General features: G+C 38.9%; 1 protein-coding gene across 1 annotated transcript in view; it reads left to right on the top strand.

The window, feature by feature from the left end:
- The window catches only part of NOTCH2 (notch receptor 2), a 161,723-nt gene that overhangs the window by 56,624 nt on the left and 80,052 nt on the right, over positions 1–25,047 (top strand). The window contains exons 3-4 of the mRNA XM_017650050.3: positions 20,851–21,110; positions 24,514–24,849. Of these exons, the coding sequence (XP_017505539.3) occupies positions 20,851–21,110; positions 24,514–24,849 (596 nt within the window). The remainder of the gene's footprint in view (positions 1–20,850; positions 21,111–24,513; positions 24,850–25,047) is intronic.

The following is a 25,047-nucleotide window of genomic DNA, read 5'->3' as shown; positions in this document are numbered from 1 at the left end:
ACTTTGAAGGTGGTAATCCACTCCTATTGGAGAATAGAAAGCAGACACCCATACTCACTCTTCTTCACTGAAATCTTGTTTCATTTTCACTGTTCAGTCCTGATGAAATCTAGCAGTCATGCTTCTGAGGCCACTTTGCAGAGTGTCCTGTCACTCAGAACTCCAGGCTCCTGTTGGTTTATGTAGTCATTATTTTATTAAAGATTAGTAAAAGATTAATCAAAATGAGAGAGAACATAAAGACTGTGTGTGTGTGTGTGTGTGTGTGTGTGTGCATGTGTGTGTATTTGTGTTTGTGAACTTTATATTTTTGGGAAATATGTGATTAAAGAAAGAAAATCTCCACGTAAGTTTGGCTTAGAATGATTTAAGGGTGAATGAGGGTTAAGAAATCCTGTATATATCAGGAATCTCAATTTGTTTTGATAATCTTTTGGGTAAATAGCAACCTACTGGTTCCCAAAGATTCTATGGACCCTTGCATTTTGCCTTTAGCTTCTGTTAAAAATATGAGCACTGAATAGGTGAATGCCTCCTACATGCCAGATACTGTGTTAGGCAGTGGAAGTACGGTGATGAACAATTCTTAGTCTTTTGGGGGAAGACGAATAATCATAATAAAGGATAGTGAGTAATATCGTATGTTAGATTTATGAGAACATACAGCAGGCATGTTAAGCTTATTTCTCTTAGGAGATTACATTTAAGCTGAAGCTTGAAGGAATTTTGGGGCTTAGTTATGAGACGAGGGTGGAGAAAAGTGTTTTAGGCTGATTGAACAGCATGTACAAAGGCCTGGAGGTAAAAAGCTGTGCACTGAATCACATTCTGGAAGCTGAAAGTAGTCAGCCTAGCAAGAGTGCAATGCATGAAAGATGATCTTGAGATGAAACCATTTCTCAGTCTCTTTGAAATACAGTGCATAATATCAAAACCAACAATTCAACAACTATTCTATATTACCTTTGTGTTTAATAATCATAACAGCATCCATTTAAATATGGACAGGACATAATTTAGTATGATAGCATTTTGTAAGTGTTTGCAGACTCCTTGCAATAACTGTACAGTGTATAGCTTGGCTCAACTGCTGTACACGACTGGCTTAACTCATTCATTTTTGCCCACTACTTTGAAGGGTGCTTTTTGTAAACTCATATGTATAGAGTATATTTGCCATATTTTAATCACAAATAGACATTTTCATAGGGTCTGGCATAGTGAAATATGGCAAGTTCTGATTCTAGCTAGAGGACTGAGGAAAGACCACCTTCTTTTATAAAGGCAACACAAGTCCTTCAACACGGCTGTGTGCCTGCCCTTGCCCAGTCTTCCAAGTGATGACTGAAGAGACTAGGCGCTCAGTTCAGCTTTTTGAGTTTGATAAATGATCCCAAACTGTAAACTGGAAGATAAGGGTGTTTGCAAATTCCTGTGTAAATAAAGCACAGTTTCTCATTGCCATGGTTACTGATTTGATAGTCTCTGATGCAGGTGAATGATGCTGTGAATTTGCAGCTTTAAAGCTTGTATTGCTGCAGGTTCTTTTTGGTTTGGATTTTTTAAAATCAGTGTGTGTTTATTGCTTTATTCAGATGAGGGGGGATGAAAAACCTGAACACATGGAAATCAAGTGAGGTAGAGTTTCAGAAGATGATTCCCAGCCTCACAATTCCCCGTGAAATTCTTTTCCTGTGGGAAACTTTTAATTTGGAAGCATTCAGCCTTAATGTGGGAACCAAGATTAACATTTTCTGAAATACTTCTACAAGAAAAGCAGAAATGTTCTGTTCAGGAAGCTAAATTTACATAGTAGAAAAATGGGCTGTCCTGCAGTATTTGGTAGTCTTCATTAGTTGTTCTACAAGTTTTGTGTGTGTTTGTGTGTGTGTGAGCGACAGAGAGACAGAGATTGATTGTATATTTGTCTTTGTTTCCTTTATATCAAACCAGCAAAGCCCTAGAAAGTGTGTTTTACCACAAACCAACCCAGTACTGATCCCTAAGTCTATACACCGATACTTTTTTTTTAGTTCTTTTTGTTTTTCCTTCTTGCTGAGTAAGCTATAGTGTTTCCGTTTTTTTCCTCTCCTTTTTGAAGGGGGAGGTGAGAGTGGGAGTGGGGATGGCAGGAAGAAGTCAGCAGGACAGAGCTGCTTCCCTTTTCTTCCCCTCTTACCAGGAAGTTGACTAGAAGTCTCCATGCATGTTTTTTTCCCCCGTAATTAGCATAACTCAGCTACTCTGTTAGTAACCTTTATACAGAGTTACAGAATTAATTAGTTGATGTCTGATGAGAAATCAAACTGGAGGTACTGGGAGGAGGGGGATGGTGAGGTTAGACTAGCAAATCGGGCCTTCTGAATGACAACCTAAGAATTTCGAGTTGATTCTGTGGTCTCTGGGGTATTGAGAAGTTTGTAGCCAGAGCCTTGGTAATTAAATGTTATATAGGAACTTTCACTGGTTACAGTTAGCCTTGACTGTTAACAATTATTTTTATCTATGTTAACTGGGGGGTGGGCGGGAGGACAGGAAACTAAAACTGACATCTTGGTCACAGGAGAGAACAAACCTATTTGGGGCCTTTTCAGACTGCAGACCTTTGTTACTGACCAATGCTTAATTTGGTTTCTGTGTTTTATTTTTTTCCCCTGCCCTTACCTCATTTACCTTAATGACAGCTACCCCCGCTAGAGCTCAGCTAGGGCAGGCTGCCACTGAGGATTGGGGGGCCGAGAGGCCCAGGGCAAGAAGAAAGTGGGCTGAAAGCAGAGTTCTGTTTAAAGAATTTTCTGCTGGAAACTAGCCCAGAGGGAGTAAAGAGGAGCTTTAATGAGGAGCAGCTGCAGGGCCGACACAACCCACATGAGACATTTTTTTCCCCTCCGTTCCACATTCTGTATAGTTTTTAAAAAATCATGATTTTGAAATAGCTGTTTTGTAAAGCACGCCTCTCTTTTTCTTTTTGTATGCAATCAGGTTTTGCTTTGTTGTTGTATTTTTTTAATGACCAAATCCTCGCTAAAAAAAAAAGCTAAAGGCAGAGCTGCAGCAAAGCCCTCCATGCAATTTGAGCTCACCCTGCTGATACAGAACGTTTGGTGGAGAAAATAAGAAAGAACACTGGCTTTTATTTGGAAAAGGGGCCTATTTCCTGTTCAGACTTCAGTCATCTTGGAGCTGACACAAGCTGCTACAGTGTTTTAAGCTTTTCTCTAGATGAGTGGCTATTCACTTAGGAAACTTGAAAGAACAAAATTTTCTGTCCTGTATTACTAGGGAGACTGATCCTGAACTGCAGCCATTGCCAGATAGATTGGAATTGCTATTCAAATCCAAGCTTTGTTGAAATCTGTAAAGTGGCTACATGTAAACGAATCCAGACTGCTGGTGACATGTGAGAGTTGGGGTCTGGTTTTCATCTGTTTAATTGAGGGGGGACTGTGTGGGCATCCTTTCAATTGGAATGTTTTCTAGTTCCATTAAGAGGAATCCCTTGTTTTCTTCCCTCATTTTTCCCCTTCACCCTAATCCCCATGTGTGTGTGAACAGTAACAATGAGAGAGTAGACTTCTTCATGTCAGAAATGGCAGAATTAAAAAAAAAAGAAATGGCAGAATTTTTCAGAAAAAGGCATAAATATATCTGTATGGACCTATCTGTATTCAGTGACTTTATGGGATTATTTTATAAGGAAAAAGCCTCCCTGGCAGACTTTCCCTGTACTCACAGCCTTCTCTGTGGACTATATAGTTCCAAAGCTGGAGAAGGGGGATAGAACTGGAGGAAGTTAACTGAGAGAACTGCTAAAACAAGTGATAAATTCCCTCCAGGAGGGAGGCATTCATATAGTTTAGAGAACAAAAGGCAGCTGTTAGGTTTATTCGGTTATTTTTAGGAAGAAATTTTATATGTACACCTTTTGGAAAAGATGTGGGCTGTTTTCCAAAAGTCATACTGGGGTAACTTAACAGAACTACAGATCTATGAGAGAATGTGGGTGATGAGTCATGTTTGCAGACTCTAGCCACACTCAGCTTGAGCCATCTCAAGAAGAGATCTATTTAAGCTCTTGTTTTCAGGAAGAGAGTCTTAATTCCCATTTAGACAAACAGAGTATATGGTGTACTTGCATTACAATTGAACAGGGATTTGCAAAGTTGAAAGGTCTCCTGCCTTAGGAAACAAGGGCCCATTATCTCTCTCTCTGTCTTACTTAACCATTTGTCCCTTTTCTTCCCATGTCTGTAGTTCTGTTTAGTCTCCTGGGTTATAAGGGATAATCTTGTAATTTGGGATGATACTGAGGGTCATTTTGGCCTGTGTCTTACCAGGCAGAGCACAGTGCGGGGTTGGAAGGTGATTTTGTAGCAGATTTGGATTGAGAGACTAACTTTATCCTAAAATTTAACTTGCTTTGGAACCAGTTGCTTAATGGTACATAGGTGCCCATGGTATTCAAGGCATCTACACCAGGGTCTCTAGATATGCCCTCCCCCAGAAAAAAATATCAAGTAGGAGTCTGAGAGAGGCACAGGAAAGAAATATTGCAATGGCTTAAATGAAGAAGAACCATGCTGGTAGAAATAATGTTGTGCATAACATGGCACTACATCTTACTGTTGGAGGGATCAGAGATGGGTGAGATGGTTTGGAGGAGGCTTAATGGTGGACATAGGTTTTGAACAAATCTTTGAGGCAAGGATGGAAGAAAGGAACACAAATTAGAGACATAGCAGATAAGAAGGCATGATTTTTCTTGGGAATTAGAAAAATTTTTATAGGGAACAGTACATAAGAGTATTGAAATAATCTGGAGTGTTTAGCTATGGATTACTAAGGAGTAAGACAGATGGTAGGAGTAGGGCAGACAAGAAGGTCAAAAGTTCGAAGGAACTTGGACTTGAAGGGCTGGGCACTAATGCTAGTTTCTGAGCAGGGAAGTGACCTGGTCACAATTATGCTTGAGTAAGATTATTCTTTAAGTAGTGTGCTGAGTTTCAATCAAGGAATTTCCTGGCTATCCTTATGGAGAGGTGTGGATAAGATGCTGGTGCCGTTCAGACAGTAGAGCTAACTGACTACGTGCCAATCGTGGGGTAAGACCTAGGAGAATTCTTTCAGCTAAGTACTATTTTATGTGTTGATGAAAGAGCTAGGTAAAATAGAGATGCAGTTGTAGATGATGCAAACTGGGGGAAATGGATAGATTGACAGACAACAAACGGGGCGTGCAGTTAGCTTTGTTGTCCTCATTAGCACAGTAGGGGTTCAGACCACTTGATTTTGTGTGCTGACATCTTGGTCACAGGAGAGAACAAACTGATTGGGGGAGAACAAACAAAGGTCTGGGTATGGTATGGTGCTGAAATTCTGTGATTATATGAGTGAAGCGTGAACTCAAAGAAACTTGGGGTAAAGAGTCAGCATGGTAAATTTAAAAGGGACAAATGACAGGTCCAGTTATTGGGTTAAAAAAACATGTTGCACAAGTATAGGATGAGAGATATGGCATGAAAGTAGTCCATGTGAGAAAAAGATTTGAGCTCTTTAACTGTGCGTTCAGTAACACATAATAATATATGGTAGCATCTAAACCATTGAATGTAGTTTCAGGCTGCAATAGTAGAAACTGTGTCCAGATCAAAGGAGGTGATAGTTTAGCTCTATGCTGCACTGGTAAGAACACATGTTATGTTTTTTTGTTTTTGCTTTTGTTTTTTTTTCCATTTGGGCCCCATATTTTAAAGAGGTTTTTGAAGAACTAGAATTATCTAGTTGGGGGAGGCAGGATAGCCCAGTGCTGAAACTGAGCTCTGAAGTCATGTCTTTGTTTGAATCCTGCTGTGCCATCTACTAGCTGGAAATCTTTATCTTCCCAAGCATCAAGATCCTGCTCTACAGAACAGAGATCATAATGTAATATACTGTTATACGGGAATAATAAAAGAGATAATAGCTGTAAAGTGCTTAGCAAATGCATAATATGTAGTTTTTAAAAAATGTTGGTCACTGTTATTTTATTGCTATTTTATTACTTAAACATAGAAGAGCCACTAAAATGGTGAGGAGGTCTGGAAATAACTTTATACTGAGGAATATAGCCCGAAGTTCTGAATCCTGGAAAATTTAAAACAAAGGGTCAACATACCTATCTTCATATTCTTGAAGAACTACATGTAAGAGAAGCAGAAAGCTGGGCCTTTATGTTCTAGAGAACAGGGATAGCCAGTAGGTGAAATTATAGGGAGACAGAATTAAAATGAAAAAGAAGATCCCGTAATTCACATACTATTAAATTCACCCTTTTAAAGTATACAGTTCAGTGGTTTTTCATATATTCATAGATATGTATAACCATTATCTAATTTCAAAACATTTACATTACCCCCCAAAGAAACTTTCTACTCCTTTGTAGTCACTCTCCATTTCCTCCTCTTTTCTGCCCCTGGCAACACTAATCTATTTCTTACCTCTATAGATTTGTGTATTTTGGACATTTCATAAAAATGAACTCATGTGCCCTTGAGAAGAATGTGTGGCCTTTTGAGTCTAGCTTCTTTCACTTAGCTTGCTGCTTTCAGGGCTCACCCATATCATGCATATATCAGATCTACATTCCTTTTCATTGTATGGATATACCACATTTTATTTATCCAGTCATCAGCTTATGGATATTTGGGTTATTTTCACTTTTTGCTACTATGAATATATTGCTAAAAACATTTTTTATTCATTAAAAAACTTTTTTATTAAGGTATCATTGATATACACTCTCACGAAGGTTTCACATGAAAAAACAATGTGGTTACTGCATTTACCCATATTATCAAGTCCCCACCCATACCCCAATGCAGTCACTGTCCACCAGTGCAGCAAGATGCCAGAGGTCCACTATGTGCCTTCTCTGTGCTACACAGTTCTCCCTGTGATCCCCCACACCATGTGTACTAAACATAATACCCCTCAATCCCCTTCTCCCTCCCTCCCCTCTCACACCCCTCCCCTTTGGTAACCACTAGTCCCTTCTTGGAGTCTCTGAGTCTGCTGCTATTTTGTTCCTTCAGTTTTGCTTCGTTGTTATACTCCACAAATGAGGGAAATCATTTGGCATTTGTCTTTCTCTGCCTGGCTTATTTCACTGAGCATAATGTCCTCCAGCTCACCCACGTTGTTGCAAATGGTAGGATTTGTTTCTTATGGCTGAATAGTATTTCATTGTATACATGTACCACATCTTCTTTATCCATTCATCTACTGATGGACACTTAGTTTGCTTCTATATCTTGGCTATTGCAAATAGTGCTGTGATAACATAGGGGTGCATATGTCTTTTTGAATCTGAGAAGTTGTATTCTTTGGGTATATTCCAAGGAGTGGTATTTCGGGGTCAAATGGTATTTCTATTTTTAGTTTTTTGAGGAACCTCCATATTGCTTTCCACAATGGTTGAACTAGCTTACATTCCCACCGGCAGTGTAGGAGGCTTCCCCTTTCTCCACATCCTCGCCAACATTTGTCGCTCTTAGTCTTTTTGATGCTGGCCATCCTTACTGGTATGAGGTGATGTCTCATTGTGGTTTTAATTTGCATTTCCCTGATGATTAGTGATGTGGAGCATCTTTTCATGTGTCTGTTGGCCATCTGAATTTCTTCTTTGGAGAACTGTCTCTTCATATCCTCTGCCCATTTGTTTATCGGGTTATTTGCTTTTTGGGTGTTGAGGCATGTGGGTTCTTTATATATTTTGGATGTTAACCCCTTGTCAGATATGTCATTTACAAATATATTTGCCCATACTGTAGGATGCCATTGTGTTCTGTTGATGGTGTCCTTTGCCGTACAGAAACTTACTAGTTTGATGTAGTCCCATGAGTTCATTTTTGCTTTTGTTTCCCTTTCTTGAGGAAATGCATTCAGGAAAAAGTTGCTCATGCATATATTCAAGAAATTTTTGCCTATGTTGTCTTTTAAGAGGTTTATGTTTTCATGACTTAAATTCAAGTCTTTGATCCATTTTGAGCTTACTTTTGTGTATGGAGTTTAACAATAATCCAGTTTCATTCTCTTGCATGTAGCTGTCCAGTTTTGCCAACACCAGCTATTGAAGAGGCTGTCATTTCCCCATTGTATGTCCATGGCTCCTTTATCATATATTAATTGACCATATGTGGTTGGGTTTATATCAGGTCTCTCTAGGCTGTTCCATTGGTCTATGGTTCTGTTCTTGTGCCAGTACCAAATTGTCTTCATTACTGTGGCTTTGTAGTAGTGCTTGAAGGCAGGGAGCATAACCCCCCAGCTTTATTCTTCCTTCTCAGGATTGCTTTGGCTTTTCGGGGTCTTTTGTGGTTCCATATGAATTTTAGAACGATTTTTTCTAGTTAGTTGAAGAATGCTGTTGGTATTTTGATAGGAATTGTGTTGAATCTGTAGGGTGCTTTAGGCAGGATGGCCATTTTGACTATATTAATTCTTTTTATACATGAGCACGGGATGTGTTTCCATTTACTGGAATCTTCTTTAATTTCTCTCATGAGTGTCTTGTATTTTTCAGAGTATAAGTCTTTCACTTCCTTGCTTAGGTTTATTCTTAGGTATTTTATTCTTTTTGATGCAATTGTGAATGGAATTCTTTTCCTGATTTCTCTTTCTGCTAGTTCATTGTTAGTGTATAGGAATGTAACAGATTTCTGTGTATTAATTTTGTATCCTGCAACTTTGCTGAATTCAGATATTAGATCTAGTAGTTTTGGAGTGGGTTCTTTAGGGTTTCTTATGTACAATATCATGTCATCTGCAAACAGGGACAGTTTGACTTCTTCCTTACCAGTCTGGATGCCTTTTATTTCTTTGTGTGTTTGATTGCCATGGCTAGGAGCTCCAGTACTATGTTGAATAACAGTGGAGAGAGTGGACATCCTTGTCTTGTTCCCGATCTTAAAGGAAAAACTTGCAGCTTCTTGCTGTTAAGTATAATGTTGGCTGTGGGTTTGTGATATATGCCTTTATTATGTTGAGGTACTTGCCCTGTATACCCATTTTTTTGAGAGTTTTTGTCATGAATGGATGTTGAATTTTGTCAAATACTTTTTCAGCATCTATGGCAATGATCATGTGGTTTTTGTCCTTCTTTTTGTTGATGTAGTGGATGATGTTGATGGATTTTTGAATGCTGTACCATCTTTGCATCCTTGGAGTAAATCCTACTTGATCATGATGGATGATCTTTTTGATGTATTTTGAATTCAGTTTGCTAATATTTTGCTGAATATTTTTGCATCTATGTTCATCAGGGACACTGGTCTGTAATTTTCTTTTTTTGTGGTGTCTTTGCCAGGTTTTGGTGTTAGAGTGATGTTGGCCTCATAGAATGAGTTTGGAAGTATTCCCTCTTCTTCTACTCTTTGGAAAACTTTAAGGAGGATGGATATTATGTCTTCACTAAATGCTTGATAAAATTAAGCGGTAAAGCCATCTGGTCCAGGGGTTTTGTTCTTAGGTAGTTTTTTGATTACCAGTTCAATTTTGTTGATGGTAATTGGTCTTTTCAGATTTTCAGTGTCTGGGTCAGCCTTGGAAGGTTGTATTTTTCTAGAGATTTGTCCATTTCTTCTATGTTATCTAGTTTGTTAGCATATAATTTTTCATAGTATTCTTTTATAATTCTTTGTATTTCTGTGGTGTCTGCAGAGATCTTTCCTTTCTCATTTCTGATTCTGTTTATGTGTGAAGACTCTTTATTTCTTGATAAGTCTGGCTAGGGGTTTATCTATTTTGTTTATATTCTCAAAGAACCAACTCTTGGTTTCATTGATTTTTTTCTATTGTTTTGTTCTTTTCAATTTTATTTATTTCTGCTCTAATCTTTATTATGTCCCTCCTTCTACTGACTTTGGGCCTCATTTGTTCTTCATTGTCTAGTTTCATTAATTGTGAGTTTAGACTGCTCATATGGGATTGTTCTTCTTTCCTGAGGTAGGCCTGTATTGCAATATACTTTCCTCTTTCCACAGCCTTCACTGTGTCCCACAGATTTTGCGGTGTTGAATTATTGTTGTCATTTGTCTCCTTATATTGCTTGCTCTCTGTGTTTATTTGATCATTGATCCATTGGTTATTTAGGAGCATGTTGTGAAGCCGCCTTGTGTTTGTGGGATTTTTCATTTTCTTTGTGTAATTTATTTCTAGTTTCATACCTTTGTGGTCTGAGAGACTGGTTGGTACAATTCCAATCTTTTTTAATTTACCAAGGCTATTTTGTGGCCTAGAATATGATCTGTTCGTGAAAACATTCCATGTGCACTTGAGTAGAATGTATATTCTGCTGCTTTTGGGTGGAGAGTTCTGTAGATGTCTGTTAGGTCCATCTCTTCTAATGTGTTGTTCAGTGCCTCTGTCTCCTTACTTATTTTCTGTCTGGTTGATCTGTCCTTTGTAGTGAGTGGAGTGTTGAAGTCTCCCAGAATGAATGCATTACATTCTATTTCCCCTTTTAATTCTGTTAGTATTTGTTTCACATCTGTAGGTGCTCCTGTGTTGGCTGCATAGATATTTATAATAGTTGTATCTTCTTGTTGGATTGACCCCTTTATCATTATGTAATGTCCTTTGTCTCTTGTCAATTTCTCAGTTTTGAAGTCTATTTTGTCTGATACAAGTACTGCAACTCCTGCTTTTTTCTACCTTTTGGTTGCATGAAATATCTTTTTCCATGCCTTCATTTTTAGTCTGCATATGTCTTTGGGCTTAAAGTGAGTCTCTTGTAGGCAGCATATAGTTGGGTCTTTTTTTTTTATTCATTCAGTAACTCTATGTCTTTTGATTGGCACATTCAGTCCATTTACATTTAGGGTGATTATCATAGGCATGTACTTATTGCCATTGCAGGCTTTTGATTCATGGTTACCAAAGGTTCAAGGTTAACTTACTTACTATCTAAGAGTCTAACTTAACTCACTTAATATGCTATTACAAACACAATCTAAAGGTTCTTTTTTTTCTCCTCCTTTTTCTTACTCCTCCATTCTTTATGTATTAGGTATCATATTACCTATCCCTTGATTGACTTTGGGGATAGTTTATTTAGTTTTGCATTTGCTTAGTATTTAGCTGTTCTACTTTCTTTACTGTGGTTTTATTACCTCTGGAGACAGCTATTAAACCTTAGGAACACTTCCATCTGTAGCAGTCCCTCCAAAATACAATGTAGAGATGGTTTGTGGGAGGTATATTCTCTCAGCTTTTGCTTATCTAGAAATTGTTTAATCCCGCCTTCAAATTTAAATGATAATCTTGCTGGATAAAGTATTCTTGGTTTGAGGCCCTTCTGCTTCATTGCATTGAATACATCATGCCACTCCCTTCTGGCCTGTAAGGTTTCTGCTGAGACGTCTGATGATAGTCTGATGGGTTTTGCTTTGTATGTGATCTTATTTCTGTTTTCTGGCTGCTTTTACTAGTCTGTCCTTATCCTTGATCTTTGCCATTTTAATTACTATATGCCTTGGTGTTGTCTTCCTTGGTTCCCTTGTGTTGGGAGATCTGTGGATCTCCATGGCCTGAGAGACTGTCTCCTTCCCCAGACTGGGGAAGTTTTCAGCAGTTACCTCCTCAAAGACACTTTCTATCCCTTTCTCTCTCTCTTCTTCTGAAACCCCTATGATGCGAATATTTTTCCGTTTGGATTGGTCACACAGTTCTCTAAATATTCTTTAATTCTTAGAGATCCATTTTCTCTCTGTGCCTCAGCTTCTTTGTATTCCTCTTCTCTACTTTCTATTTCATTTCTAGTCTCGTCCACTCTATCTAATCTGCTTTTAATACTCTCCATTGTGCTCTTCAATGATTGGATCTCTGATCGGAATTCATTCCTGAGTTCTTGAATATTTTTCTGTACCTCCATCAGCATGTTAAATATTTTTATTTTGTAATCCCTTTCAGGAAGATTCATGAGGTTGATGTCATTTACATCTTTCTCAGGAGTTGTATTCATAATTTTACTTTGAACCAGGTTCTTTTGGTATTTCATATTTGTTTATGGCGCCCTCTAGTGCCCAGAAGCTCTACTGTCTGGAGCTGCTCAGCCCCTGAAGCAATGTTGGGGGTCCCTGAGGAGTGGTATTGGTGCCTAGAGGAAGGAAAGAGCTGTTTCCTGCTTCCCAGCTGCTATGTCTGTCTCCACTGCCTGAACCAGTGGGCCGAGCACACAGGTATAAGCCTCTGTGCTTTGTGTTTGTAGTTGCTCTAGACAGGTCTTTCCTCTGGCTGGCCTAATGTCAGGGTAGGGTTTGTCAGCTTGCAAGCTAGGTGGGGCTGGCTGGGAGAAAGGTGCAGTAGGTTGCGTATCACGGAGGGGGTCCTTGGAGCTGTGTAGCCGGCCAGGGAGCTGGAGCACCTGAAGATCGTGAGAGCTCCCAACCTGCTGGGCAGAGTGCACCCGGACAATTTTGTCTACCTATCCTTTCTGCTGAGCAGTAAGCTCTGTGCAGTCCTTGCCCCTTTAGCAGCCCTCTTGCTGTTAGGAAGGCTCTCAGACTGCCTGCCTTTCTTTTGTCCCAGAGCAGCCAGATATCGATCCCTGCTTTCCACAAGTGGCTGGAGTCTCAGTCTCTCCAGGAATTCTGCCTGTCTTAGTTTTCCAACCCTCTAATCATGAGAGTACCATGCAAGCACCATGAAATATAGTTTTGTGCTCCCAGAGCATATCTCCAGAGTTAGGTATTCAGCAATTCTAGGCCTCCACTCCCTCCCCACTCCATTTCTCTTCCTCCCACCAGTGAGGTGGTGTGGTGGAAGGGCTTGGGTCCCGCCGGGCCATAGCTTTGGTACATTACCCTGTTCTGTGAGGTTTATTTTTTTTTCCAGGTGTATGCAGTTTGGCACAGTCCTCTTTCCTGTTGCTCTCTCAGGATTAGTTATATTAATTTTATTTTCACATTATATGCGGCTTTAGGAGGAAGCCTCCGTCTCACCTCTCATACCACCATCTTTAATCCTCTTTCACTTCCTTAGGATATTATTAGCATGTTCATGACCATGGAGGAGCACCAAATGAGTCTACTGGCTTCATGCTTGCTTGGTCAGTATTCAGTAAACCTATAAATTTTTGCATAAGACTTATGTTTTCAGCTTTTGGCATCCACCTAAGAGGGAAGGTAGAATTTTAAGATATCAGAAAGAGCTTTAAATGGGATCTACCCATGCTGAAGACTGTTCTATTGTTGAAGTCATGAGCCAGTATTGTATTTCATTTTACTTAACAAATACATGATGTTTACTATGTGGTAGATACTGTTCTAAGTGCATTGTAATTATTTAAAAACTCTGTGAAGTAGTCACTATTTTAAAATCTGTTTTACAACAAGGAGGTCTAATAACTTGCTTAAGATCACTCGTTCAGTGAATGGGGAGCTGGAATTGAAATCCAGGTGGTCTGGTTCTAGAGTCTGTATTCTTAATAGCAGAAACAGTAATAACTTCATGCATTTATTAAATTCTTGCTATTTCTTAGGCACCTTGCTTAACTGCTTATATTCAAGTAGAGGCTAGTGATCCTCTTTTAAGGATTTTTAGAAAGAGTCATTTCATAGGTAGAAATTACCTTAGGGTGTCTTGAATCCCAAGGTTCTGTTATTCCAAAGATGGATGAAAGTGGGGGAAAAGCCAGCAACAGAGTGTCTGTCCTGAGGCTTTTAAGATGGTCAGAATTTTTATCAGAAAGGAAACTGAATATTAATTATAAGTATTGTAGGAATTCCATTAACAAGACGTGTAAGAACATGGTAAAAAATTATATATAATTTAAAAGAATTAACCAAAAGTGACTTTTGAGATTGTGAATGAAAGCCTTAGAAAAATGTAGGAATTCAAGTTTCATGAGAAAATGATCATACTTATCAAATGTTTAGTTTCAAGTATTGGCAAGTTATATTATGGTACACAGAAGATATTTAGTAAACTGAACATAAGGAACTGGAGCTGTATATTTGGGAGTCAAATGCATCAAGGCAATTGTTTAAAACCAAATGAACAGCAACAACAATAAAATGCATATGAGAGGGAAGAGCAGTGCAGCTCAGACTTAAACTCTCAGGTGGCTGTGATTGATGGGGCAGAAGAAGAAAAGGAGTCAGCTATCTAGGCTAAGAATTTACCAAGCTTTGAGATAGAGAGAGTCATAGAAGTCAGATGTAAAAAGATTAAAATGATGAAAAAAAGCTAACCTTTTCAAACAATATTGCTTCTCTCTCACTTACCAACTTTACATTTCCCTGTATGGCCCTGGAAGATGACTGGTTAGCCAGAGACGGGTAAGACTCCTCAAGGGAGGAACAACCTAAGACAGGCACAGTCGCAGGGGGGCCATCAGGTGAGAAATTGGGGATCAACAGAGGTGAGGCTTAGAACCTCACCCCCCCTGTTTTGAGAGAAATCTTCTGCATCCGTGGATGTTTTGTTGCCCTTGTCTAGCTTGGATTAATACTTAGTCTATAGGCACACACCTGATCATGTACATTTGCCCTCTTACAGCACTAAATTATGTTTTCTACCTTTATCTTGCATCAACCTACCACTTCAGCATTTTATTAAAAATAATAATAATTATAATAATAATAATAAGGGAGAAATGTGGGATTCACATATAAATCAAGTATAAAAATCAAACGAATAATCATATCTGACTTGATTGTTTATAGTTCATGATGCGTGATCAAAACCGAAAGTTTCTATGATATGACTGCCCTTGCACTGTTCACCATGTAAGAACTTATTCACCATGTAAGAACTTATTCACTATATAAGAACTTGTTCACCATGTAAGAACTTGTTCATTATGCTTCAGAAGATTGGAGACTGTTGAGAATAAGGCTTGGGGTTGATTAATGATTATGCATTGAGTCCCCTATACAGAATTTTATTGTTGTTAACAACCATTTGATCAATAAATATGAGAGATGCCCTCTCAAAAAAAAAAGATTAAAATGATGGAAGGCATGGTCAGAAATATCTCCTGTAGGAGAGAGAATTTCCTCATGATGAAATCTCAGATGAGACCACTGAACTTGACAGGGGAGAGTTGTTCCTCTTAGAACCTATTATTTTTATTGATATTATTATCTTAAGCATAGAAGAGCCACTAAAATGGTGAGGCAATAATTAAAATTTAAGTTTTGTTGCAAAGGGACAAGTAAGAAGTAGATGGAAAAGAAAGTGAAGACATCTGTGAAATTAGGCTACAGCTATAGAAGTATTTAGCTGTGAAGAAAGAATTTGGAAAGGGAAATGAGGTTTAATGAAAAATGTAGGTTAAAAGAGACTTGTACATATTTTATAGTGAAATAGGATGCTATCTATTTGTAGCCTATTAATATCCTAGAACATCTTAAATAAGAAATTAAGTCTTTTTTATTATACCAACAATAGGTCTAGTTTCACATAAAAATAAGATGTGGGACTTTAGAAGGGTAAGTTAATGTTACCTCATGTAGCATAAAACTCTAAAACCTTCTTTACAGTGGCCGAAAGGCCCTTCATGATCTTTCTCCCTGCTACAGCTCTTACCTGTTTTCTACTACACTTTTTCTTAATCCTTGTGGTACAGCCTGAGAGGTTTTCTTGCTATTCCTCAAACATGCCAGAACCATTCCTATTTTAGCATATGCTGTTTCCTCTGCCTTGAACATACTTCCCCTAGATACCCAGGTGGCTAGTTCCTCACCTCATCCAGGTCTTGACTCAACTGTGCCTTCTCAGTGAGGCCTTCTCTGAGTTAGTTTTTAAAACCAAAACACCTAACTTTATTTACCCTACTATTCCCAGTCCTTCCTATCCACTTTTCCTGTTTTTTTTTTCATAACACTTAACTCCACTTGACAAATTATATATTTTACTTACTAATTTTGGTTTTTGTCTTCTCCTACTAGAATTTAGACTCACATTCAAAGATTTTCCTAGCACTAGACAATGCCTGGCACATAATACAAACTTCCTAAATGTTTGTTGCATGAGTGAATGAATGTAGTATTTGTGGAAACTGATATGAGAACATTCTTCATCAACATCACTATTAATAAGCATGTTGGACACCACTTAAAAAATTAGGCTTCATTCTTAGGAGCTGGCAAACGTTTTCAGTAGAACACCTGATAGAATACATTTTTATAGGCCATATGGTCTTATTGCAACTACGCAACCCATTTATTGTAATGAAAAAGTAGCCATAGACAGTCCATAAATGAATGAGTGTGGCTATGTTCCAATAAGACTTTGCTTATGGACACTGATACTGAATTTCATGTAATTTTTAAATGTCACAAAATATTATCCTCTTTTTGATTTTTTTTCCTAACCATTTAAAAATACAAAAACCACTCTCAGCTTATGGGCCATACAAAATCAGGCAGTGGGCCAGAGTAGAACTGTAGTTTGCGATTTCTACTTCTACTGCTTTCTTAAATGTATGTTAGTTGAAACTTACGTTTCCATACTTGGTAGGCAGCAACAATGTAGATTAAATCCTAGTAACATATAATTCAGAAATACTTTTTTGGGGGCTCCAGAATATTTCATATTATTTCATTTTTGTTTTCTTGAGAACCTTATGTTTTCATTACATGTTTATAATGATAACACTTAAAAGAGTTTGCATCTCTGAGTACTTGCCACTTGGTAGTGTTGGGGAGGAGGTGGTGATGTAAAAGCCCAGTAGCAAAGCTGGGCAAAGCCCACCCAAGTTTAAAAGTTTGCCATTACTTCAAGGTGAGTAATTTCTGAATGGGAGAACCAAGAGTTGTCAGTCAGGCTTAATGCCTGGAGAACTGTCACTATGAGTGAGAATTGTATTACAGTTTTTAACATCATCTATAACAGATTTCTAGAATAAGTTGGAAGTGCTTTTAATAATATAGCTCAGGGTTAATTTCAGCTGTGATACATATTTTTTGCTCCTCTACTTAAAAAAAATCAGAAAACAGCCAGTTTTATTATCAAATAAAGCTATAATCTAAATAAAGCTTATTTTCCTCAAGTACAAAGGTAGAAAAATGTTTTCACTTGCAAAACTTTTTTTTTTTGTGAGAGGGCATCTCTCATATTTATTGATCAAATGGTTGTTAACAACAATAAAATTCTGTATAGGGGACTCAATGCACAATCATTAATCAACCCCAAGCCTAATTCTCAACAGTCTCCAGTCTTCTGAAGCATAACGAACAAATTCTTACATAGTGAATAAGTTCTCACATGGTGAACAGTGCAAGGGCAGTCATCACAGAAACTTTCGGTTTTGATCATGCATTATGAACTATAAACAATCAGGTCAATTATGTTTATTCTTTTGATTTTTATACTTGATTTATACATGAATCCCACATTTCTCCCTTATTATTATTATTATTATTATTATTATTATTATTATTATTATTTTTAATAAAATGCTGAAGTGGTAGGTTGATGCAAGATAAAGGTAGAAAACATAGTTTAGTGCTGTAAGAGGGGAAATGTACATGATCAGGTGTGTGCCTGTAGACTAAGTATTAATCCAAGCTAGACAAGGGCAACAAAACATCCACGGATGCAGAAGATTTACCTCAGAACAGGGGGGGTGGGGTTCTAAGCCTCACCTCTGTTGATCCCCAATTTCTCACCTGATGTACCCCCTGTGACTGTGCCTGTCTTAGGTTGTTTCTCCCTTGAGGAATCTTACCCGTCTCTGGCTAACCAGTCATCTTCCGGGCCATACAGGGAAATGTAAAGTTGGTAAGTGAGAGAGAAGCAATATTGTTTGAAAAGGTTAGCTTTTTACTTCTTTGCAGATTTATGCCCTGTGGCTTCTATGCCCAGCACTTGTCTTGAGGTATCTTTACCACCTGGAGGAATTATGATACTCGGCAATTTCGATATGAGGCATGAATTCTACTTAGGGGTTGTAATTAGGAAGGAAGAAGAAAAGCTATAGAAGTAGCAGATGGAAGAAAACATGGGAAGATTGATTATTTCTTTGACATATCTTCTTGTAGTGTAACATAAGCATGTATAGGTTTTAAACTACTAATTAAATTGCATGCACACATTAACATAATAGGAATACAGCTACATAACCAAAGCAGACCTACAATTACCAGCCATACCCAGTGAAACCAAAAAAACCAGTTAGGCACCCTAGGCATTTGTGAAATTTATCAGTGACATGATGGATATTGTCTAACTGAATTTGAATAGTTTGAGAAAAATCAGACAAATTAAAACAACACATTCCTGGGAACTGTTCACATCCCGTATGTTCTTTCAACAGTAGATAGTCTATAGTCACAAGATTTTGGAGCTCTGCAACTTGCACTTCTCCTAATTCTTGGTTGAGTTCCGACAGTATAGATCCAGTCAAATTTGTTGTTTTACTGCATACACAGGCCAGCTTAGATATCTCCTTCTTCATTCCAATGGCAAGTCCAGGAACCAGTGGGATGAATGCAGCTACAACTGCAACAGCGCCAGGATCTTTGTTGAAGTTTTTTGATGATCATCTTCTGGAATGACTCTTCCAGAGGATGTTGATGTTGGAAGTTCTTCTTCATATTGTGTCTTAATTCGTTTTCTGGGTAGCCAAATTAGGCTTTGATCCTCTGTATAAACTCAAACAAACCCTTTGCCCACACTTTGATATGCCCTTTATACCATTGGGAAGAACTTATTGGAGATCACCACACAGGAACTGCTTTTTTTTTTTTAAGAGAAAGGAATATTATCAGAAAAATGTATTTCCATAGCTGATCATCTGACACCCTTTAAATGATCAAAATTAAGGATATTTAAAGCGTGCGTTAATTGTTGATTTACAGTTAGTGTTATCCTATCAGGGAGTAATCCCCCTTTTCTTTCCTTTTTTTTTTGTTATCATTAATCTACAATTACATGAAGAATATTATGTTTACTAGGCTCTCCCCTATACCAGGTCCCCCCACAAACCCCTTTACAGTCACTGTCCATCAGCATAGCAAAATGTTATAGAATCCCTACTTGTCTTCTCTGTGTTGTACAGCCCTCCCCTTTCTCCCACCCCCCCATTATGCATGCTAATCATAATACCTCCTTTCTTCTCCCCCCCCTTATCACTCCCTACCCACCCATCCTCCTCTGTCCCTTTCCCTTTGGTACCTGCAAAACTTTTTAATGTACGATATAAGGGTTTTCACTTTCTTGATTTTGTTAATTCTAACAATAATCCTATGATATAGGTAGCCCTGTAAACTATTTAAAAGGGGAGAGAACTAATGGTCAGTGAAATAAAGTAACTAGTTCACGGTCGCAGCACCAAGACTCCATCCAGACAGGCCTTTTATCCGTATAAGGTGCGACTCCTCAAGGAATCTTCCACCAGTCTTTGGTTTCAGTGCTGTTTCCTCCTCTCACTGTCTCTTGATCTCTCACTTCACTTGCTCGTGAAGAGGTCCGAAGCTCGAGCTGCTTCTGGCTCTGCCACGCTTGCTGTACATAGCTCTGGGAGGTGTGAGGAGACTGTGGCCAGTTACAGCACTGCCACTGTAGCTACTTACCAGCTCTGATTCCTCCTCCAGCCATTTTATACTGTGTCATTCATCTGGGCATATTCTGTCTTGGGTCCCTAACATCTGATCCTCCTTCTGTTCTCATAACTGTGACCTCTAAAGACCTTGCCTTGCCAGCCAATGGCTAATGAAGTGTCTTAGATATGATTGGCACAGTCAGGAAGGAGTAAAACATGACTCTGGTGCTTTAAGTCTCAGGTGACTGGGAGAACCAGGTTGCAGTGATTGGATGTAGGAGGCTGTGATGGGAGCTGGTTTGAGGGGGAAGATTTACAGTTTGGTTTACATGCATTATCTTCAAGGTAGTGGTGAAACAGCTTTGTAGATTTGATTTAATTTTCTGTCCTCCAAGAAGTAAATGGAGAAATAGGTTGAATCAGATATCTAGGGTGACAGCCAAATGGTAAAATTTACAGAGTTCTTAAAAGTTTGTGCTTCTTTTAAATGCTTCTCAGAGGTCCCATTAAAACAACCTCTTTATTATGAAAATGACTTTCCATGTCTTTTTTTATGCTGTTTGGAGAAAATTGTCATAAATAATATACACAATTTGGGATGGTTGTGTGTTTTAGCAATCAGTGGTTGGCATATGAAAAGATTCTTCAACACACCATGTGGAAAGTGTTATAGAATGTTATTCTTGAATTGTTTTCCCTTCTTCACTACAGTGTTTATATGGTACCTTAGATATTTTTTATGTTATTTTAATTATATTTAGTACTTTTTTGGAGGTTAAAACAGCTCCTTGCTACTTATATCTTAATAGAGTTAAGTAAAAAAAAAAACCACTTTGAATCTTCTCATTCCTGTACCTTCTTTTTCATTCTTTATCACAGTCTCAATTATTGGAGAGCATAAAAGGTTCAGTTCTGGAATTATCATATGAATGTCTTAATATCAAATGACTTAGTCAAAATGAGAAAATTAATGAATCTAAACAGACAAGTATCAATAATGCTTCACAAAATGGAGTGTTACACCCTGCAGCCTGTGCCTACATGAGAAAAACTGAGTTGCCTTTGAATAAGGGTCATGCTGACTGGCCGTGGCACACCATACTGGATCATCCGCTTGGTCTTCTGCCAAGACTCAAAAGAACATGGAGTGTTTGGCTGCATTCTCTAAGCACTTCTGGTAAAGTGAGACAGTTTTACAGATTGTGCTTTCAAGTCTCCCAATTCACCATCTAGTATTTTTTTGAGTGGACTGCATTGTCTCTCTCATAAGTGTGTGGACTTAAAGAAGTCAAGTGTTTTCATGGGCTCCTCTCTCTTCCACACAGATGTCCAGAGGGCTTCTTGGGAGAATATTGTCAGCATCGAGACCCCTGTGAAAAGGATCGCTGCCAGAATGGTGGGACATGTGTGGGCCAGGCCCTGTTGGGGAAAGCCACATGCCGGTGTGCCCTGGGGTTCACAGGCGAGGACTGCCAGTACTCTACCGCTCACTCCTGCTTTGTGTCTCACCCCTGCCTGAATGGAGGCACCTGCCATGTGCTTAGCCGGAACGCCTATGAGTGCACCTGCCAAGTTGGTTTTACAGGTAACAAATGGAATTTGGGCCCATACTTCCCTATTCTCAGCAGCTACCTTTATTCAGCATCTCTTAGATTTTAGCATCTAGCTTGTAAGCGTTCCCAACTCTGGTGCACATTTAACAGTAATGGTAAGGGACTGGAATGTTCCAGACTACTATCTTTAACTTACTTCTGAGAGTTATAGGAAGGGCATAAAGAAAGAAAAAAACTACTCAGAAGTATTTGATTGCCTAAATTATATATGTCAAGATTGGAGATCAGAATTACTTCATTCTCACCAGAAGAAAAGCTGTTTGTGCTATTGACTACTTGCTTTGTGAAATCATCTCTCCCTGGACATTCAGGGTGCTGACTTTTCTGGTTTTCTGAGCTCTGATGGTTCCTTTTGCTTCTGTATTGCCTTGTCTTCATCCATTAAATTTTTATGTTCCTTAGAACTCTGTTTTAAGCTGTCTTTTAAGCAGTATCTGAGCATCCCCCAGAGAATTTCATTACGTCCAGTTGCTTCAGCTGTGATTATCTTTATCAGTTGCTGGTGATTCTCAGTCATCCTCTTGACTCCACCTCCACTCTGACATTCAGGCTCATATTTCTAACTTTGTGTTGCATAGTATCCTTGGAAATTCAAAAGGTATGTCAGACTCAACATGTTGATATAAATAGATGGCACCAGTGTATACTCCAAGTACTCCAAACTAGAAACACCCTCTTCCTCGTCCTTACCCCACTTAGACTCAGCCCAGCCTCTGAATTATGTGTCACCTGTTTACTCTTCTCTATTTCCTCTCCTACTCTATAGTTGAGGTCCATATTGTCAGACTACAGTTTCCTAACTAGGTTCCTTGCCTTTACTTTCTCCCCATCTTGTGTGTCTTTCACATTGCTACATCTTTAATTATAAATGCAAATTTTTCCACAAACCCGCCTTCTTACAATGTCTATTGACTTTTTATCATCCACAGAAGAAACTGCTAACTCTTGTACATGGCTTGCCTAAGCCCTTTACAGTCCAGGTCTCACAACTTTTCATAGCCTTATCTCCCCACAGGCATCTAGCTCTAGTCATGCCAACATTCTCATCATTTCCTGAAAACATCATGCTTCCTGCTGCCTCCATGCTGTTGCACACCCCTTTGCCTGGAATGCCCTTTTTACTTAAAACTCTGTGTTAGTGACCCTTTCATGATTCCTTTGGGCAGGTAGTCTCTGTGCTCTATTATTGTATGTGTCATGTTTTATTGAAATTATTTTTTTACATGTCTCTCATCTTACTAAATTATGGGTTCTTTGGAGGTGGGTCTGAGTTTTATTCAAAATGGACCATAAGTATTTATTAAGTTAGATGAGAAAAGGAGAGCCATTCACCATTTTATCCCTCATACACCAACATTTCTGTACATCTAATAAACAGAAATAAAAAACATATTCAAAACACCAGACTGGGTCAGTGAGTTTGGAATACTTGTTCTGATTTCTCATTAAAAGGTGTTGGTAGGAGTAGAGGATAGATAGGATGATCCATTATCTTCATCATGACTCTGACAGCATTGCTGCTGTGTCCTTGAAGAGATTTGGTGGTTAAGAGAAAATTTTTTTCTGATAGTCAGTTTTGAGTTTTGCTCTGCAAGGCAAGGGAGGGCATACCCATTTAAAACATTTTAATTTTGACTAGTCGAAATTGCAGTAATGCTTTCTTCATAATTAAAATGTTACTCTGAAGTGATACCCACATTAAAACGTCCTTTGCCCTTGAAAGGATCTTCTTGGTGTTCTGTAGGGTTCTGATCATCTTTATACATCTGCTGCTTTTGTCTGTCACTTTAGGAATCACCACAGGTCAAGCTCATCCTTTTGGTTTTGTGATAGCTTTATCCCCTTCCTAGTCAGACCTTATTAGCTTGTCTCCACTCAGAGATGAGAGACAGAGGCAGGAAATTAGGGCTTATAGGTTGCTTCTAAATGGACCAAGTTCAGGGACCTTTCTGTTTCAGTTGTAGGCAAAACTCAGATACACACGGTTGCCAGAAGTAACCATTTTTATCTCTTCTCCACTATATGTAAGTACCTCTCAGTGGAATGAAGAAAAAATAGGAAGAAAAATTTCAGTTCTTCACTTTTTTCTGTGCTTAGCACCCTGAAATTATGTGTGTTGTGCCCAGATTTCTATTGCAACTTTCCTCTTTGGTTTGAAATTCCTTGATAGGGAGAGAACATTCTCTGTACTCATTTGTCACTTCCTTCCTTTTAGAAAAACTGTTATGGCTCTTACTTGCTTTTCTATGGCAGCCAAATATTTGAATGTTTATGTAGGTAACCAACTGGAGTGTTAAAAATTCAGAGAGCTCTCATATCTTTAGTTTAAAAAAAAGCTTAAGCTAATGAAGCAAAAAGCTACATGAATATCAAATTGACTAGTAGCATGGGAGTAATTTTTCTTTGTTTTTACCTCAAAGAATCTGCTTTGATTTCTTGGAGTCATGCCTTATGATTCAGCATGTGAGAGTCTTCCTGCTACTTCTGGTGCTTTTCTACCTGAGAGAGGCCACAAGAGTTATTAGACCTTTATTTCATGGCAGTTTCTAGTTCATTACATATATAAAGATCCAGAGATTCTTTATCCTCTTCAAACAAATCAAGCAATATTTATAGCAAGACCACAATTAGTAAAATGTGTCACAGAATATGTGAGCATGTGTGTTGCATTTTAAAAAAAATGGAAATAGTATTGACTTGTTTCTATCATCTAAGGGGTATATTTAGTAACTATATATTGTGGAAACTACCAATACATTTCATCCATTCAAAAGACATGGTTTGAGAGCCTACTAAAGGGAACTGGCTCCTGCCAGTGTAGCAGGTGATTCAATGAAAGAAATCAGCAAACTTGGGGTGTTTGTACACATGTGTAGGGGTGTTGTGTGTGTGTGTGTGTGAGAGAGAGAGAGAAAGAGGGAGAGAGAGAGAGATTTGGGGAGCTGATGGGGGCATTGTGGATCACTTTATAGCAATGGTGACTTATGCACAGAGTTGTCAAGGTAAGTAGAGAACAGTAACAGAGATCACTGCATAAACAAAAAGGAAGATGGCATCCCAAATGGAGGAGCAGACAGTAGATGGATCTAGACCCTTATTTGACGTGGGCACTGATGGAATCCTGCAGAACTGGGCTTCACATGACTAGCCTGAAGTCCCCTCCCTGTGTCTCGGCTGAGGGCCCTGGGGAGTGCTTATGTCAGATGATCCTGAGGAGGCTCTGATTTGGGCTTCTTCCTGAAAATTTCAGAGAACTTTGGGATTCTCCATGCAGTAACTTCCTGATGTGACCTACTGAGTAGGGGCTGTGGGTGCTGAAGAGGGAGTTACTTCCACTTCTATAGGCAGTACTGAGCTGTGTTATCCTTTCTTTAGGTGAGCTGTGCCAATGGACGGATGCCTGTCTGTCTCATCCCTGTGCAAATGGAAGCACCTGTACTACTGTGGCCAACCAGTTCTCCTGCAGATGCCTCTCAGGCTTCACAGGGCAGAAGTGTGAGACTGATGTCAATGAATGTGATATTCCAGGACAATGCCAGCATGGTGGCACTTGCCTCAACCTACCAGGTTCCTATCAGTGCCAGTGCCCCCAGGGCTTCACAGGCCAGCACTGTGACAGCCCCTATGTGCCCTGTGCACCCTCACCCTGTGTCAACGGGGGCACCTGCCGGCAGACTGGTGACTTCACTTTTGAATGCAACTGCCTTCCAGGTGAGTAGTCCCCTAGTGTGTTGGGATTGGGGGCTGTGCCTCCAGCACAGAAGCAAGGTGGTAGGTATAGGTTAATTGCTCCTTTAGAAAGTATCCCTCCCAGCAGGGAAAAGGGGAAGTGAGAATTTTTTGTAGGGTGAGTTGCTGGTGAGGGTGGAGTTTTATGGGCCCAATGTAGTCCATAAACTGAGTAGGGGG

This window comes from Manis javanica, chromosome 4, assembly GCF_040802235.1.
Source record: "Manis javanica isolate MJ-LG chromosome 4, MJ_LKY, whole genome shotgun sequence".
NCBI classification, from domain to species: domain Eukaryota; kingdom Metazoa; phylum Chordata; class Mammalia; order Pholidota; family Manidae; genus Manis; species Manis javanica.
The sequence above is the reverse complement of the archived record's forward strand: the minus strand, read 5'-3'. Positions and strand labels throughout refer to the sequence as shown.